The sequence below is a fragment of the Mus caroli genome, unplaced genomic scaffold (assembly GCF_978045245.1).
Source record: "Mus caroli unplaced genomic scaffold, Mus_caroli_1 scaffold_1, whole genome shotgun sequence".
In the NCBI taxonomy this organism is placed as follows: Eukaryota; Metazoa; Chordata; class Mammalia; order Rodentia; family Muridae; genus Mus; species Mus caroli.
Window position 1 is genome coordinate 160,942,152 of NW_028227256.1, and position 18,121 is coordinate 160,960,272.

The window sequence follows — 18,121 nt, forward strand, 5'->3', positions numbered from 1 at the left end:
AATGGTTCCAAGAGGGCCATCGGGCACAGTTTACAAAGGATCTGTTCATTTATATTCTTTCCCAGTCTTGCAACCTTGGCAAGAATTCCTGAGTCCAGGAGGAGACTGCTGGTGGCTGCCCCTCTCTCTTCTGCCCCAAACCCTGCTCCTGGGGCAACTAGAAATCTCCTGGAAAAAAAAATGTGTGGATGCCAGCAAGTTGAATGTCTCTGAAGAGGTAAACCCAGTAAGGAATGTCAGCCAGCTGCAAAAGCAGCCTTGAGAGTGGTGGATGGCTGGGAAGCGTGTGGAAGTGGAGCAAGAGAGAGTGGGCCAGTCATTCACCTGTACGGAGAGGCTGTCCCCCAGGAGAGATAATCGGTGGGTCTGGGAGCAGGGCGAGGTACGATGGGTTGCTCCACAGCAGTCACATCTCCTGAGTAGGACTTGAGGAGAGAAGCATTTTTATTGGCCAGCATGGCTCGCTCATTCCTGCGGAACTTGGCTCTTCGGTTCTGAAACCACACCTAGAAGATTGTTGGGAGGGGAGAAAGACGTCAAGAGGGAGAGGAGGAACAACAACAACAAACAACAACAACAACAGCAATAGGTTACATGAATAAAACTTTGGTTGATCTTTTTGCTCTATAATGCCCTCTCAAGAAAAATACAGGGTGAGTCTAGACCCATTCTTAAAATCATAGAAATCCTGCAGTGTTATCCTTCTCCCACAGGCAATGAGTTTTAGAGTTAAACCTCTGTATCTGTGGAATGCTTCAGGGGTAGAGCTTAGCATATGAAAGGCCCGGCACAAAAGGACCATGAAATACTTGTAGTAATTAAGAATCCAGAGATGGGAATCTATGAACATTCCAGAAGACAATAAAATGTTGGTTATAAACCCTGTTGAAGTTATATTCAATAAAATTAGAATTTCCTTAGATGTTGGCAATGGATACAATAGGGTTTTTTTTGGCATTTTAAAGATTCTTCAAAATTTTTATCTGCTTCCATTGTGTTCATTTTTTAAAGAAAACTCTCTATCTCCCCACACCTTCTGGCAAGGATTAAGAGGAAAATTATCCATAGAAAAGGTGCAGGAAAAACCATAGGAGTGAAGGTGCAACAAAAGAAAAAGAACCACTAAAGGGTGCTCCAATAAACTGGCCCAACCAATGGAAGCCTGTAGACCAAGGCTAAGGGACAATAGATGTTTAGGGGTATCCCTCTCTCCTCAAGCGTGGATCTGTACACTGGGTCCTGGCTTTAAGGTCCCAGCACTTCTACCATATTGAATCAGACAGAGAAACCTATTTACATTCTATAAAGGAAGTCTCGGCATGGAGGAAAAGACACACACACATCAGGCACTAGCCCTGAGAATTCACTTGGAGGACACTTATTTGTACATCTCAAAGGATGTACATAGCCAGACAGGATCTGCAACACCTAATTATATACTCTTAACTTATTTAAATTGGTACTAGGACTAGTAGCCAGCATTGTGACTTATGGTATTTCTAGTTAGCATGATAATTCTGCATGTTGGGTTTTATCATTTCTACTTTAAAGTTGAGGAAATGTGTCCAGTGAAATATAATCCTGAAGTTCATGCTAATAATAACTGCATTTATTTTTACTGAAGGGTATCTAGCCCGTGACCATACAATTCTTCCAGACTGCAATGTGATTTTATTCATTCATTATATTCATTCAAGAATGCTCTATGCAGTGCTCATTAGAGTGCAGACCTTGTACTAAATGGGAAGAAAGAGATGGCGAGGACTTATTGACTGCTTTCAAGCAGTTCAAAGTTTGTTAAAGCCTGATGTGTATCTCTATCTAAATATGTAAGCCAAATATTTTTGGTCAAGTTTTTAGAAAGTATGATGGGAATAAATTGCTCTAGGGGACAAGATTTACCTAAAATGCCATGTGACTGTTGCCCCCCATAGAATCATGCAGCATGCAGGGCCTGGATGGAAATCAGCAAAGGTGGTTTTAGACACCTCCTCCCTATCTGCCCAGTCCTCAGAACTTTCCTTTGTAATACGAACAACACATTGCCATTAGAGTTACCACTTTAAGTGTAAATGCAACTGATGCCTTGTTTGATACCCTCTACCACCTTCCTACTGAAAACTAAACTGAAAATTTCTTAATACGCACACAAAATATATTACTGTCCAAGAATTAGCTCTCTCGTAAAGCCACACTTGTTTTTTAGTGTGTCTTAGGCTTATGCCTGTCAGAGATACAACACAGTAGATGAGTGTCCACCACATCCAGTGACACCTTACTTTCACGCTACCTCTAGTGTTCCTGCTCTCTGCCCAGATTTCAAACCCAAGATTTTATTCTACCACCACTTCCTCTATGAAGTGTTATAGTGAAAGGTATGTGACATTAAGGTCTAAAAGAATTGGATAAAAATGCCAGCTCTACTACACTAAGGGTTTATCCTCAAACTGTTATTTAATTTGCCTGTTACTCGGTCTTGTGGTTGATTCGATGACTTGTACAGGTAATACACAGGTAATACTGGGGTACTCTTCCCAGGTAGCTCCCAGGGTAGAGTAGAGTGGATCATTCTTTCCTCTACTCTATGGGCCATACTCTCAGATCCCTTTACTGTGGGAATCATCTTGTGATGACATCATCAGTCAATGGCCTGCACACCTTCTCTCTGTTCTAGGCAATGGTACCTTTAATAAGAGGGCCAGTGCCTTATTTATCTCCAACAAATCAAATTAAGTTAAAAAAAAAAAAAAAAAAAAAAAAAAAGCTGCAGTAGCTCAATAAGCATTTGAGGCAAGGGAGAGAAATGTATTTTGCAATGATGAATAAACTTATCTCCATGAAGGAAGACTTTAGCATACAGGAAGAGGACTAGACCCACAGATAACTTGATACAGTACATGCCCTGTTATGACAAATGCCCTGAATATGGAGTCCAAGAGTCCAGTGATTGCTTTGGTCTGAAAAAGGCTAGGAGTTTAAGGAAAAATAACAAACTCACAGAGGGACAATTCTGTGCCACTCACCCAGAATATGTTCCCAGCAATAGAGGAATTGCTTTGTAGTATAGTGGGAAAGAAGAGGAAAAAAAGATATACAATAGACATGGGTGATACATAGATGGCATTTTCCTGTGTCTCCTATCATGTGTGTATGTATGTATGTGCATATGTATGTGTTATGTGTGTACATGCATGACAGTCAACCACTGAAATTGGTCAAGCTTTATCTCCCAACTCAAAAGGCTACCCTTCTGCATTTTAAAAACAATTTTCACCATCACACAACCTATATTTCTTTTTTAAAATTCGGAGCACTACAACGAAGTGGTACTGTGGGAAACTAGGGGATATTAGTTCATTTGATTTCATTGTTTTACCTATAATATATTTGACCATATTCTTTCCCTTCCTCCAACTCCTCTCAGATCCTCCCTACTGCCTTACCTATTTAAGTTTATGTTCTCTCTCTCTCTCTTTCTCTCTCTCTCTCTCTCTCTCTCTCTCTCTCTCTCTCTCTAAAAGTTAAAAATAAAAACCAAAAGATCAAAGTAAATAGAAAGGAAAAAGAAAACACCCAAACTAAGAGCATGCTTTTTGATGTGCTTTTCTTTCTTCTCTCTTTCTTTGTTTCTTTGTTTCTTTCTTGTGTGGGTTACTCATTTGCAGATGTCATTTCACTGCAGGTGGAAGTTGGGAAATAGAGATGTAGAGGATTAGGAAGGTGGAGGGAGTTCATAGCACTGTGTGAAAAGCAGCCTGGGGTGGTGTGCACTGAGGTTAACATCAGTTCTGTGAGGATAGCGGGAGAAGGAGAACAGGATCAGAACAGGATCAATGATGATGCTACAGAACTATGCTATGCTGCTATGGTGCATCATCTAAGCCCTGACTGCTGATGCAAAGGTGTATCCTCAACATTCTGTCCTCATTTCCCTGGGGCCACAGATGAATATATATATTCTCCCAAGCTGGTGAGGAAGGCTTATGTGAGGAAGAGTTATCTGTGGCCACTCTAGGATTTAAATTGAGAGCTGGCGGTACAGAGGCAAGCCTTCAGTGGATAGTAGTATATCAAACACAATATAGAAAGTTCACAACAGAGAAAGGAGATAGCCTTCCCTTCTCTACAGCATATTCCATCCTTCCTAAAGGTATTCGGCTTGGATTTTTAAGATGCCATTCTACCCAAAGAAGCACAGTAAAGATATGAAGCCTGTTGTTATACTTTACTTTCATGACCCATATCAGTGTGAGCTCCAGCCCCAAACCTACAATTGGTATTCATAAACAATGCTCAGCGATGTGTCACTGTGGAGGGCATGCTTGGTGCCTGCCACTCAAAGCCTAAGTTACCTGCACTCTGGCCTCAGTGAGGTTCACCCGACGTGCGAGATCTTCTCGAACAAAAGCATCCGGGTAATGTGTCCGCTCAAAGACACGCTCCAAGGCCTGCAGTTGGCTGCTGTTGAACGTTGTCCTGTTTCTCCGCTGCTTTCTCTTCTTCTTCTCCTCGGAGTTCAACTGGTCATCTGGAATGAAAATGGTGATAAGAAAGAAAGGTCACTCTAGAGGTCCCAGGTGGCTTGGATTTACTGCCATCTATAATGAGAGATTGCTTCGTTTGCTCATGTCCTTAGCAAAGTACGACAGTCAAATGCCATTTTTCTTATACAAATGCCAGCAAGGGCCAAGAATCCTTCTCAGTCCTGGAGCCTTACTACTGCATTTCTATATAAGATTAGACCTGAGATGATTGCCTGAAGAATGTCACTTGCAGCTCATTGAAGTCTGTTCGGTAAAAGAGGGCTAAAGGAATAGTCTCACTCTTTTCTATGTTCTCTGCATTTCACCAAAGACGGGGAAAGAAAAGTAGGTCTTATTTTACCTCACTCCCTTACACTCTATGATGTGCATTTAGGCAATTTCATCACAAACTATACCAGCTTCTCTCCATAGCACAGACACACAGACACAAATGCACAGTATACAGAAAAGAGACTGTTCAAACCAAATCAGAAAGGTTTCCATGTTAAATTTCATTCCTTAAAGGCAGTGGCCGATTCAGAGCAACACTCATTAAAACCTCCATGCCTTGCCATTGCCCAGTCAGGATTTAGCTTAGATGAAGGTTTGGTCCAGGAACAGTATCAGGAACCCAAGCAACCATTACTAAGAACATACAAGAATGAAGAGCTGTTCCCTGAAACAGTTGCATCCCATATTGAGATGTAGGGTCTTGAGGACTGAGGGACCTTCAGAAAAAACAAAATCACATCTCTGAATTTTTACCTGCAGAGGTTCTTCTTGAGTTAGCTCTGAATTATCCCAAAGCCACTTTGATGTACCCATCATTCAGAGAGCAAAATGCGCCCATCAGAGAGCAACGTGAACCTGTCCTGAAACCCCTCCCAGCCCCAATACAAGAATAATTGACTGGAAACCAAGTGGCTGACCAGATGTGTTAATACCACCATCAAATAACTATCTCAGAGGTTTGTATTCCCAGAGCCCATATGGGTCATACACATTCTTTTATGGCACATGCTGTCTAGAGAGGCTCAATAGCAAGTAAATCACAAGGAATAAAGATGAGGATAAAGGGAAAATTTTATATTTGCTCATTTTTAACAAAAAGGAGCTCTTTTTGTTGTTGTTGTTTGTTTGTCGAGGCAGGGTTTCTCTGTATAGCCCTGGCTGTCCGGGAACTCACTCTGTAGACCAGGCTAGCCTTGAACTCAGAAATCTGCCTGCCTCTGCCTCCTAAATGCTGGGATTAAAGCCATGTACCACCACAGCCCAGCCAAAAAAGAGCCCTTAGCTCTCTGTTTCTAACACATCTAATCAATTTCCTATGAGTAAAACCACACAGAGCTCTCAACAAATCTGCCAGCAAGAATCAACTTGTCTTATCCACAGCCACTTCAGCTGTAATATCATTACAAAGTAACAAATTAGAGCCTGTTCTACATTTATGTTTGGGATCAAAGTGCAGGGTAGACTGGAGACTCCTGCAGAGCAGCTCTCTAGGTGTCTGATGGTGGAGAGTGCTATCTCTCTTCCCTCTTAGGCTCCTCCAGGACTTAGAACAGACACTGTATATTTATTGTCCTTGGTAATTAAAGACCCAGTTAAAATAAACACTGGCTAATTTTTTCCCCCACAGGAAACACAAAATGTCTCTTGTCCTCAGAAAGTGTTTCTGTAGAAAAACATGTAAGATCTTATCCAATTTCTCCAAGAAAGAAGTTGTTCCTGATTGACAGATGCAGGTGCTGACTATCATTCCTGATTGGTGGATGCAGGAGTTGCCTATCATTCCTGATTGGTGGATGCAGGAGTTGACTATCATTCCTGATTGGTGGATGCAGGAGTTGACTATCATTCCTGATTGGTGGATGCAGGAATTGACTATCATTCCTGATTGGTGGATGCAGGAGTTGCCTATCATTCCTGATTGGTGGATGCAGGAGTTGCCTATCATTCCTGATTGGTGGATGCAGGAGTTGACTATCATTCCTGATTGGTGGATACAGGAGTTGACTATCATTTCCTGATTAATAGATGCAAGAGCTCCATTAATCCTCTCTCTTCATTATGCTTTTGCACCCTGATGGAGCATCTGTCATGCTGTGCTGAGACTCTCAGATCAGTCTCATTTTGATTTAAATTATAATTTTTAAGATCTCTCCAGGCCTGGAACATCCTAGCTAACATGACTGGCATCACCTACCTATTAGAAAAATGAACTGACCATCATATCAACACTGTAATTCAAACATGTGGGACCGAACATCCTTTAGGATATGCAGTCTCCTCCCTGTTCAATTGTTTGGAAGCATATGTATTGTTCTTTCTTATCTTCTTCATACTAGAGCTCTTGAACACAGTTTCATGTGCCTGGATCTTCAGTTATCCCTTGGTCTTCGGGGACTTTGAGACAATACCTTATTATGAATGTCATGTTTCTATAAAATGTGAATCTGCAAAAGTCCTTAGTTTCTATACTTTTCTAAATTTGAGAACAATCAGACCACAAGTTACTATTTTATTTTTTGTCAAATAAAGAAAACACCAGGTTAAGTAAATACTTTGATTTTTCTTCACCCAGAATTCCTTTTTCCTGCAAAACCGTAAGTTCCATATCCTTTGTTCTGTCTTGTAATCCTGTCTCTTCTTGTACTGCCAAGCTCTGATCAAGATCAAGAGTATTTTTATGTCTTGTTCTTAGTGTTACAACCTGCCCCATCATCTCTTGGTAGTTCTTTGAGATTTCCCACTGTTGATTGAAATTCCACTGACTGTCCACTATAAAACCACCAATTCCCCTGATGTGGGAGTAAGGGAAATGAAGGATTACAGTTTATGACACTGAATAAATAGCAACGATTATCTGAAGTGATTCCAGCAAGAGTTTCCCAGTGAATGTTCTTGGTCTTTTTTAAACAAATGAAAACATCAGTTCAGATCATGTTGAAGGTGAGAAAAGACATGAAAATCACAAGGGTCCCAGGAGTCTGGTTCTGGCAAATGTCCTTCAAACCCCACGTCAAATGGAAAGAGACACTGAGTAGGCAGAGGGGCAACTGGAGCAGCGCGTGATTCATTGGCTCATCTGTCTTTGCTCACTGCTCACAGCCTGAGAGGTTTCCCTACCATTGAAGAACAGGACCCGATAGAGTGTCTTCCACAGCAGGAGAGGGTAAATAAACTCTGCTGAAGTTTACAAATTCAGGACACTTGAAAAACGTATGATAAATCCATCTATCAGATTTGGGGCTCTGGGAAAACACAATGAGGGCTTATCATAGCAGGAGAGTTAGCCTTCCTCTTGGCCAGCTACAGTGAAGACTAATTTCAAACTACATGATTGAAAGGCACTAATATTCAACTGGCTGATGGAATGGACCCCATTTTTAGGCATCCTGAAGGGATTGGGATTTACTAAGATTGGAATAACCAGGACTTGTGAATACATTTTTACGAAAAGAGGCCATATGTAAATCCAAAGTAGTTATGGATTTTACGGGTTTGGTATTTGAATGCCTCACAAATATACAGTTATTGCTACTTTCTTGGTGAATGACTAAACTGGCTTAAAGGACAGGTGCAGTCTCACTTGAAAGCCTAAGGTTCTGGCACCAAATACAATGCAAGAAATTCCCCAATCTATCCCGCTCATTTTGCAGATGAGGTAAGGACTGAGCAGAACAAAGTGATTTGCCCCAAATAACAATGACATTTTGAGATCTCTAGATAGAACTGGGGTGGGGGGGTGGGTGCAGGACAGCCAATTTGATTCCATTCTTAAGTGCAAATGCATGCTGTACAAAAGAAAGCCACAAAGACACCAGCAAGGAAAGCGGACTTAGTCATGGAAATGGTTCACGGGAAATGATTTCTCATGCTAGCTGATATAAAAATATTATAAGGCAGGTCTGTGAACAAGAATCAATGTGTCATGGACTATTGCTGCCCAAGTGTCCATATGTGCATCTTTAGTAGTTGTTTAGGTCTGATGTCCAGTGCTTTCTCTCTCAGTTGCCTCCCTAAATACCTGTGGCTATTTACACTCAACAGAACACCCCTGCCTTCCATCATTTCCCCAGGAACACATGGGCACACTTCTCTTTCATTTTAAGAAACACATTAAAATCAAGGTGTCCTAGGAAGCACATTTCACGTTTAACTTCTTGTGTTAAGACTTGACCAATAGTTTCCGTCCATATTGACCTATCCCTTTCTAAATATCCATATATATGTTGCTATTTTATCAAATACTATGTAAAAATTACAATCCAATCTAGACCCTCTAAACGTATATAGCAGCAGATGTGCAGTTTGGTCTTCATGTGAGTCCTTGCCCCACTACAACTAGAGCTAGAGATGTCACTGACTTTGTTGTCTGTCCATGGATCTTATTCCCCTAACTGGGCTACCTTGTCTGGCCTCAGTGAGAGAGGATGTCACTAGTCCTCCAGTGTGGAGGAGGGAGCCTGTGGGGGTGGTTAGGGGGGAAGCTGATATTGGGATGTAAAGTGATTGATTAATTAATTTATTAATTAATTAAAATTTCAATTCAGTTCTTTCTGTGTGGGCATTTTCTTGACTTTGTGCATTCAATCAGTGCTACGAGAGAGATACAGGCAGCATAGAGGTGCTGGTGATAAATGTTGGAAGGATGGACCCTATACTGTCATATAAAAGCAGGACCAAGAGTTAGAGCCTCCACTGCCAAAGGGCTCAGTGAGTCCTGGATTCTGATGATTCTTTTTAATAGTGAAAAGCAACTAGTTAGGTCAGGAATGTCTTTGATTCTGGGTAATTTTAAATACGAAAGGAGAAATAAACCTTTTATAGCAAGTCTTCCCAGATCCAGGCACAGGAAAAGACTTAGGGTCTTGTTTCTTTTTTTTTTTTTTTTTTTTTAAATATTTTTATTACATATTTTCCTCAATTACATTTCCAATACTATCCCAAAAGTCCCCCATAGCGCCCCCCACTTCCCTACCCACCCATTCCCATTCTTTTGGCCCTGGCATTCCCCTATATTGGGGCATATAAAGTTTGCAAGTCCAATGGGCCTCTCTTTCCATTGATGGCCGACTAGGCCATCCTTCGATACATATGCAGCTAGAGACAAGAGCTCCAGGGTTCTGGTTAGTACATCATGTTGTTCCAACAATAGGGTTGCAGATCCCTTTAGCTCCTTGGGTACTTTCTCTAGCTTCTCCATTGGGAGCCCTGTGATACATCCAATAGCTGACTGTGAACATCCACTCCTGTGTTTGCTAGGCCCGGCATCGTCTCACAAGAGACAACTATATTTGGGTCCTTTCAGCAAAATCTTGCTAGTGTATGCAATGGTGTCAGCGTTTAGAAGCTGATTATGGGATGGATCCCTGGATATGGCAGTCTCTAAATGGTCCATCCTTTCCTCACAGCTACGAACTTTGTCTCTGTAACTCCTTCCCTGGGTGTTTTGTTCCCAATTCTAAGAAGGTGCACAGTGTCCACACTTTGGTCTTCATTCTTCTTGAGTTTCATGCGTTTAGCAAATTGTATCTTATGTCTTGGGTATCCTAAGTTTTGGGCTAATATCCACTTATCAGTGAATACATATTGTGTGAGTTCTTTTGTGATTGTGTTACTTCACTCAAGATGATGCCCTCCAGGTCCATCCATTTGGCTAGGAATTTCATAAATTCATTCTTTTTAATAGCTGAGTAGTACTCCATTGTGTAAATGTACCATAATTTCTGTATCCATTCCTCTGTTGAGGGACATCTGGGTTCTTTCCAGCTTCTGGCTATTATAAATAGGGCTGCTATGAACATAGTGGAGCATGTGTCCTTTTTACCGGTTGGGACATCTTCTGGATATATGCCCAGGAGAGGTATTGCTGGATCCTCCGGTAGTACTATGTCTAATTTTCTGAGGAACCGCCAGACTGATTTCCAGAGTGGTTGCACAAGCTTGCAATCCCACCAACAATGGAGGAGTGTTCCTCTTTCTCCACATCCTCGCCAGCATCTGCTGTCACCTGAATTTTTGATCTTAGCCATTCTTACTGGTGTGAGGTGGAATCTCAGGGTTGTTTTGATTTGCATTTCCCTGATGATTAAGGATGTTGAACATTTTTTCAGGTGTTTCTCTGCCATTCGGTATTCCTCAGGTGAGAATTCTTTGTTCAGTTCTGAGCCCCATTTTTTAATGGGGTTATTTGACTTTCTGGAGTCCACCTTCTTGAGTTCTTTATATATATTGGATATTAGTCCCTTATCTGATTTAGGATAGGTGAAGATCCTTTCCCAATCTGTTGGTGGTTTTTTTGTCTTATTGATGGTGTCTTTAGCCTTGCAGAAGCTTTGTAGTTTCATGAGGTCCCACTTGTCAATTCTCGATCTTACAGCACAAGCCATTACTGTTCTATTCAGGAATTTTTCCCCTGTGCCCATATCTTCAAGGCTTTTCCCCACTTTCTCCTCTATAAGTTTCAGTGTCTCTGGTTTTATGTGAAGTTCCTTGATCCACTTAGACTTGACCTTAGTACAAGGAGATAGGAATGGATCGATTCGCATTCTTCTACATGTTAACAACCAGTTGTGCCAGCACCATTTGTTGAAAATGCTGTCTTTCTTCCACTGGATGTTTTTAGCTCCCTTGTCGAAGATCAAGTGACCGTAGGTGTGTGGGTTCATTTCTGGGTCTTCAATTCTATTCCATTGGTCTATTTGTCTGTCACTATACCAGTACCATGCAGTTTTTATCACAATTGCTCTGTAGTAGAGCTTTAGGTCCGGCATGGTGATTCCACCAGAGGTTCTTTTATCCTTGAGAAGAGTTTTTGCTATCCTAGGTTTTTTGTTATTCCAGATGAATTTGCAGATTGCACTTTCTAATTCGTTGAAGAATTGATTTGGAATTTTGATGGGGATTGCATTGAATCTGTAGATTGCTTTTGGCAAGATAGCCATTTTTACAATGTTGATCCTGCCAATCCATGAGCATGGGAGATCTTTCCATCTTCTGAGATCTTCTAGAATTTTTTTCTTCAGAGACTTGAAGTTTTTATTATACAGATCTTTCACTTCCTTAGTTAGAGTCACGCCAAGATATTTTATATTATTTGTGACTATTGAGAAGGGTGTTGTTTCCCTAATTTCTTTCTCAGCCTGTTTATTCTTTGTGTAGAGAAAGGCCATTGATTTGTTTGAGTTAATTTTATATCCAGCTACTTCACCGAAGCTGTTTATCAGGCTTAGGAGTTCTCTGGTGGAATTTTTAGGGTCACTTATATATACTATCATATCATCTGCAAAAAGTGATATTTTGACTTCATCTTTTCCAATTTGTATCCCTTTGATCTCCTTTTGTTGTCGAATTGCTCTGGCTAGGACTTAAAGTACAATGTTGAATAGGTATGGAGAAAGTGGACAGCCTTGTCTAGTCCCTGATTTTAGAGGGATTGCTTCAAGCTTCTCACCATTTACTGTGATGTTGGCTACTGGTTTGCTGTAGATTGCTTTTATCATGTTTAGGTATGGGCCTTGAATTCCTGATCGTTCCAAGACTTTTATCATGAATGGGTGTTTCTTTGTTAATGGAGAGAGCTCAATCCTTTGGTTTCATCTTATGTGAAAAGCATCTTTGAGATGATGAATGAGCAATTTAAATAATCAGAAAACACATATGAGTCAGAAATGCTAAAAAAGAGTAGTGTTTTCAGTGGGTCGGAGTGTTGGTGGTATTGGAATAGGGACCAGAAACACTTGCAAGATAAATTGTGTATACCTACATGGGTTGGAAAGAAACCACTAACACTCACCCTGGCTGTAGCATAAAATTCCGTCTGTATTCTGTATGAGGCTGCTGACATTTCACTAGACCATAGGGTAAAGAAAGCAGAAAGCACCAAGACCAGACAGCTATGGCACCCCCTACTTACTAAGGCCTTGCACCCCATGCAGTCTCTGACCCGCTGCTGTGCTATATCCAGTAGAAGGAACCTCTGAGGTCCAAGATCAAGGGTCAGCCCAGTGTAATTTAAAGGTACAGTAAAATATATATTTTAGGAAGAAAATCGCAGTAAAAATGTGTTCCCTATGCCTGAGTCACATCAATTTGGGAAGAAATCTGATGCAAGAAGATAAAAATGCCAACTTCGGTAGCAGAAACCAACCACCACATCAAAGCTCATCGTCTGTCTCTGGGTTGAAATCATGGCAGGCAAGCGGATCTGAAGTGCAGACCGCTGATCACTTTATGGGCATCGAAGAATGTTTTCAAAGCAATTTATATTGCACAACAGCTACTTACTTTAATGGGATTTGTGTGGTTCGGGCCCTGTAACCTTTAGAAAATTGAAGGGAGGTATAATTGCAAAAGCCACTAAGAACTGTTTTGCTTAGGTTGCCAGACCTGTGAAATGCATGAACACAACTGTGGTGCTCATTAGCATTTCTTTGAGTACACTTAGCTTTAACTGAAATTGGGACAGCATCCTTCTAATATGTGCCCTGATAAGTGGCCCAGGCACCACTGAACTGGAGACGCTGTTGCAATGTAAACAGGGCTTAGCTATGTATCACAATGACCAAAGCCAGGTTTAGCATCATGGTACTTTGATGGTCCTCCATCACTGAATCTCATCCACTCTGACAAATATGCAGCTATTCAGTCATTGTTGGTCAATGATGATCTTAGAGCTGCCAGGCCCATACGGTGTGGTAACATTAGACATGTGCCTTTTTCTTTACCATCAAGTTGTATTTGGCTTAATTTTGTTAGTTATTAATCTAAGTCTTACAAAAATGATATTAAAACATGTAAAGTGTGATTGTTCTTTAGAGGAAAAAGGAGTGTTCTAAAGACATGAAAGGGGGATGGGGTGGGGTGGGGTGGGGCTGGAGAGATGGCTCTGTGGTTAACAGTTCGGATTCTTCTTGCACAAGACCAGAGTTCCCAGGACCCGCATCAGGGGATCATAACCACGCATAACTTGAGCTCCATAGAATCTGTTGCCCTCTTCTGGCCTCCACATGTCCACAGGTATCTGACTTCACAAGCACAAGTGTTCACATACAAACACACACACACACACACACACACACACACACACACACATGTCTTTTTTAGAAATTTATTTTTAATGGCTCTTTAGAGGTGAGCCTCTGGCTCTGCATACAGTCTCAAAGTTTAGCTTTCTCAGTACAGACAACCTTCCTTTGAAACAGAAAGCCCTAAAAACTGTGAAGTACCTAAACATGGTTGGTATTGCTTTACATCTCTCATCTCTATATTTTATTTTTGGATCTGAAAGGCAAATGTATTTCCATAGTATTAAAAAAAATGTTAATACAATCTATATCACTTCCTGTGCTTTAACTCTCAAGATGTGTCTTAAGGCATTTCCAATCAGAACTCGTGAGGGAATCCAGTACAAACAAACCTTCCTGTGCAGTTCTATACCAGAACTCTAACTTTCTTCAGGATCTGTGCAGAATGTGTATAAAGCTCTAGGTTTGATTTTCAGCACCACCAAATAATAATAATAATAATAATAATAATAATAATAATAATAATAATAATAATTTACAAGTATTGAGTTATTGGATAGAGTACCTTCTCTTTGATAGAGACTTTGAAAGATCTAGCTTTAGATATGTACACTACCCTCAGTTTCTCTATGGAAAATATTAAAAGAGAAGAAAGAATAACAAAGTACGAAATGAGAACCCTTGATCAGATCCACTTGACTTTAATGGAGGTGGATATAGTGCAGCAGAGGAGAAAGCTTAGCAGCTTGGAGACCAAGATAACCGTGTTTTCCTGCAGCCCTCCCCATTATTAATTGTGACTGGGGACAGTGGGTTTCACTTCTCTGAGTCTGTTTTCAAAAGAATGGCATAGAGGAAAGGACTTAGGTGTCAAGGTTGCCCCAGGCCTTCAGGAATGCATCCTGAGCAGCCAGTGGGACTCAGAGAAGGCATTTGCTCCTGCCTGTGCTGCTATCATCACTGAAGTGATTTCTCCTTGGAAATGGACTAGTGAAAGCCATTGTGCTGTTCTTTCTTATTGTCCTCTGCTCCCTGTTGGTAATGAGCCATCCTATCACAAAAATAACTGCAGGGGAAGTTGGAAGACATTTCCGATATGGTAACTACAGCTTGATCAAATTTGGTGCGTGTGTAGATGAAGCTGGGTGCAAAACAAAACAAAACAAAACAAAACTCACAAAAGCTTTAAAAGTCAGTAGGAACTAAGACGTGGTGGTAGACCCAAAAGAGCATAAGGAAATCCACACTTTGTCCCAGACACCCACTGGGGGATACTCTTCTGCTGTTAGTTAATTCCTGGCTTTCTATCAAGCCAAATTTTCTCTCTAAAATTCACTTCTGCAAAGAAATATTCAAATATCAAGCAGATGCCTGCACTCAACTAGGTAAGGAATTCATAACTTTTGTAAACAATCTCACCAGAAATTAGTATTTTGGAAAATACTGGAAAAAGAGGAAGGCCAAAGGCTAAACACAGACTGTGAAAATTCAATTATTCTCAGCTCATTTGCTTTGTGTTAACTAATTTGGTTGCCACATGCCTAAACTAAAAGTCACAGTACTCAGTACTTACACAGTGACTTTTCTTTCTTCCTCCTCCTTTCTTTCTTTCTTTCTCTTTCTTTCTTTTCTTTCTCTCTCTCTCTCTCTCTTTCTTTCTTTCATTTTTAATGTGTGAGCATTTGGGGAAATTCCAAAAGTTTTTTGGTTTGTTTTGTTTTTTTTGGTTTTTTTTTAAGAAAAAAAGAAAGAAAACAAACACGGAAAGAAACGACAAAGGAAGACAAAATTCCAGGGAAAAGAGTAATTTTGAATCAGATTTTAAAAGCTTTCCAAACTTTTTCAGTATTCCCGGTGTATGGTCCCCTGAGGGACCAGACAGCTCTGGGTGAGGCCTGTGTTCCAGCTTCTTCTTCCTCTGACATTCTTCCTTTGTAAAGAGGGTTTCCATCTTTAAGGAAGGCTTAACATCAATCATGACATGACCGCTAGGACTGGCAATATGGTGTGGATCAACCTGCCCCAGGTCGTTTTTAAAGATGATGCTTTTATTTTTGTTAACCTTTTAAAATGTTACTTTAAAAGCTGGGAGGGAAAAAAAAAAAAAAAAAGAACAGCTGACTGCAATGAGGGAAATATCCATACTTAATGAATGAGCTCAGCCTTTGGAAGGACAGGAAGAATAGAACAGAGAGGGCTCCTCTCCTTGGATTAAAAAAAATAGTAATAGTTACAAGGTATTTTTAAAGTCTTAGAGTATGACTTATACTGCCCTGCGTGTTGTTATTCTAGAGGGCAAGGACAAGATGCTTGGAGGAGAGAAGCCCTGGGGAACAGAGAGTTAGCTGTCAATCACAATAAGACATGGAGCAAAGGACTCCCTCTCAGTAATCTACCTGTAAACAAGGAAATCTGGAGAGGAGATTAAGTCCCTCCGGGTGGTTACTCTGGTCTTGGATACCAAAAGGATTGGAAGATGGGAGGATGCAGATGTGCCCAACATAAATAATCTGAAATTGAAGAGTAATGTTTAATTAAAGGAAATTAAAATTCTCCCCAAAGAACAAAAAAAGTGAAAGTATCTATGTGCTGGCTCAAGCTTAGAATTTTTTGTGGGGTTGGGAAGTGGACACGACTCCACCACATCTCTTGGTGTTAATACTTTCACACATAAAATCTGTTGCTATCTCAGTCAGTTCAGGTTGCCATGAAAAAGTCCCATAGGCTGGGAGTTACACAGCAGAAATTTATCTCTCACAGCCTGGAAACTGGGGAGCTTTAGTGCCTGAGTGTGGGCCTATTGAGATCCTTAAAAATATCTGTGTGTGTGTCAGGGGGTGTGGCTACTATGTTTTCTTGAGGTAACAAGAATCATATTATATTGTGGGGGCTCTACCCTCATGACCTCATCTGAACCTCATTACTTCCCCAAGACCCGACCTTCAAATATGTCTGTCTCACAGAATATTACAGCTATAACACATGAACTGGATTGGAGGTGAGGGTGGGGTGGGAATACACATTACTGCAGGAGAATTGTTCTGACCCAAAGAATTCACTCACATACTTTTAGAGGATTCCAGTTATGAGGACTCCGTTGCATTTTTCTTAAAGATTTATTGAGTCTTAGCAATTCTGGAAGTTGAGTACAGGTTGGAAAACAGGAAGATTGGATTCTAATTCAAGGAGTTGCTGGCCAAGTCTGTAATGTCAACCTACAGTGCCACCAACATCTCACTGTGTTTTTATATATCCAGTATGCAGCCAGTATGTAGTCATTGTTTGTTTTAGATGATAACTAAATTATGCTCTGTTTGGTGGTAGTATGCTTGTTTTTCTTTCTTTTTAAAAGAAAATCATTTCCTGGATTATAAATCGTGTGAGAGTTACACTGTAATTAGATAGCATGCCTGAAGAAATCCTGAGAGATTGATAAATACCTGGATGTGAAAAGGATCCCACAGGGATAAATATCCAGATTGAAAATTATGTGAATGCTATTTTATAAGAAACAATTCATGTACATTATTGTCTAGACAAGGAAGAGCCCTAACAACCAGTTGCCATGTCCTCTGACTGACCTAAAGGAAGTAGTAACAACTATAATTTACTTCCGTTTCTTCCACCATCTTTGACCTCCTTCCCATGAGTTAGAGGGCATTCACCTTGCTGCAAACCCTGTTTCTATCAAACACTGGAGACTAATTCTAAAATTACTGACACTAACTTTGCTCAACACCGACCGATCATAACCTTCATATCCTTTTACCACCAGCCCAAATATCCACCAATTTCCTGTTGACAAACAGGGAAAACAGGCTCTCTGGATGCAGAGAGGTATGACAGACAGTCTGTTCTCAGAGGATTTTATGGCAAGCATGTCAGCAGAAAAGTAACAGCAGAGAAAACATATCCACTTAACTTAATGGCCACCAGAGCCAGCGGTAGGCAAGGGAGGAGGACTGAGGTATCATGTGCTAGGGTAGAGACACAACCTTCGTGAGCTTCCTTCTCTAAGGTTGGAATCTCAACATCCTTCCTCAGTTTCAGCACCACTTTCTCTCCATTCTCTCCACCCTAGTTGTAGCACCAATGATGACCACCATCTTCATTTTCATACTTCAATTGTGTCTATTGTGGCCTAACAAAACATCCTTGGCCTTACTCTTATCCATACACTTTACATCAGTGGTGCCTTCTCCTCTTGGAAGTCTTATCTTCCTGCTTTCTCTTTGCATGAACCTCCTCTACCAAGCATTGTTTATCTAACTCCCAGAGTTTTAACCCATGTTATAACCTTGTGACCCCCTTATGGCAATCTGTAACATCTTATATTCATGGTTGGCATAGCAGACTATTATGTCTGGAAGGCAAGGAAAAAGTCTGGATGGACTTTGTCTGACTTGTTAAGTGTAATATTGTGGCATCTAGAAATAGTACCCAGCACAGTTTAGGAACTTTTCTTAGAATACCTAAAGGTATACATTAAACTGGTTAGTGAAAATGCTCTTCAAGACCTACCCAGTTCACACTTAGCTACGAAGCATGGCAAGTCTTTCACTGTAG

At 40.7% G+C, this 18,121-nt stretch overlaps 1 protein-coding gene across 2 annotated transcripts in view; it reads right to left on the reverse strand.

The window, feature by feature from the left end:
- The window catches only part of Prrx1 (paired related homeobox 1), a 66,789-nt gene that overhangs the window by 9,229 nt on the left and 39,439 nt on the right, over positions 1–18,121 (reverse strand). For both annotated transcript variants that reach the window (XM_021169292.3, XM_021169301.3), the window contains exons 2-3: positions 4,353–4,528; positions 325–506 (exon numbers count right to left, since the gene is read on the reverse strand). In XM_021169292.3, the coding sequence (XP_021024951.1) occupies positions 325–506; positions 4,353–4,528 (358 nt within the window). The remainder of the gene's footprint in view (positions 1–324; positions 507–4,352; positions 4,529–18,121) is intronic.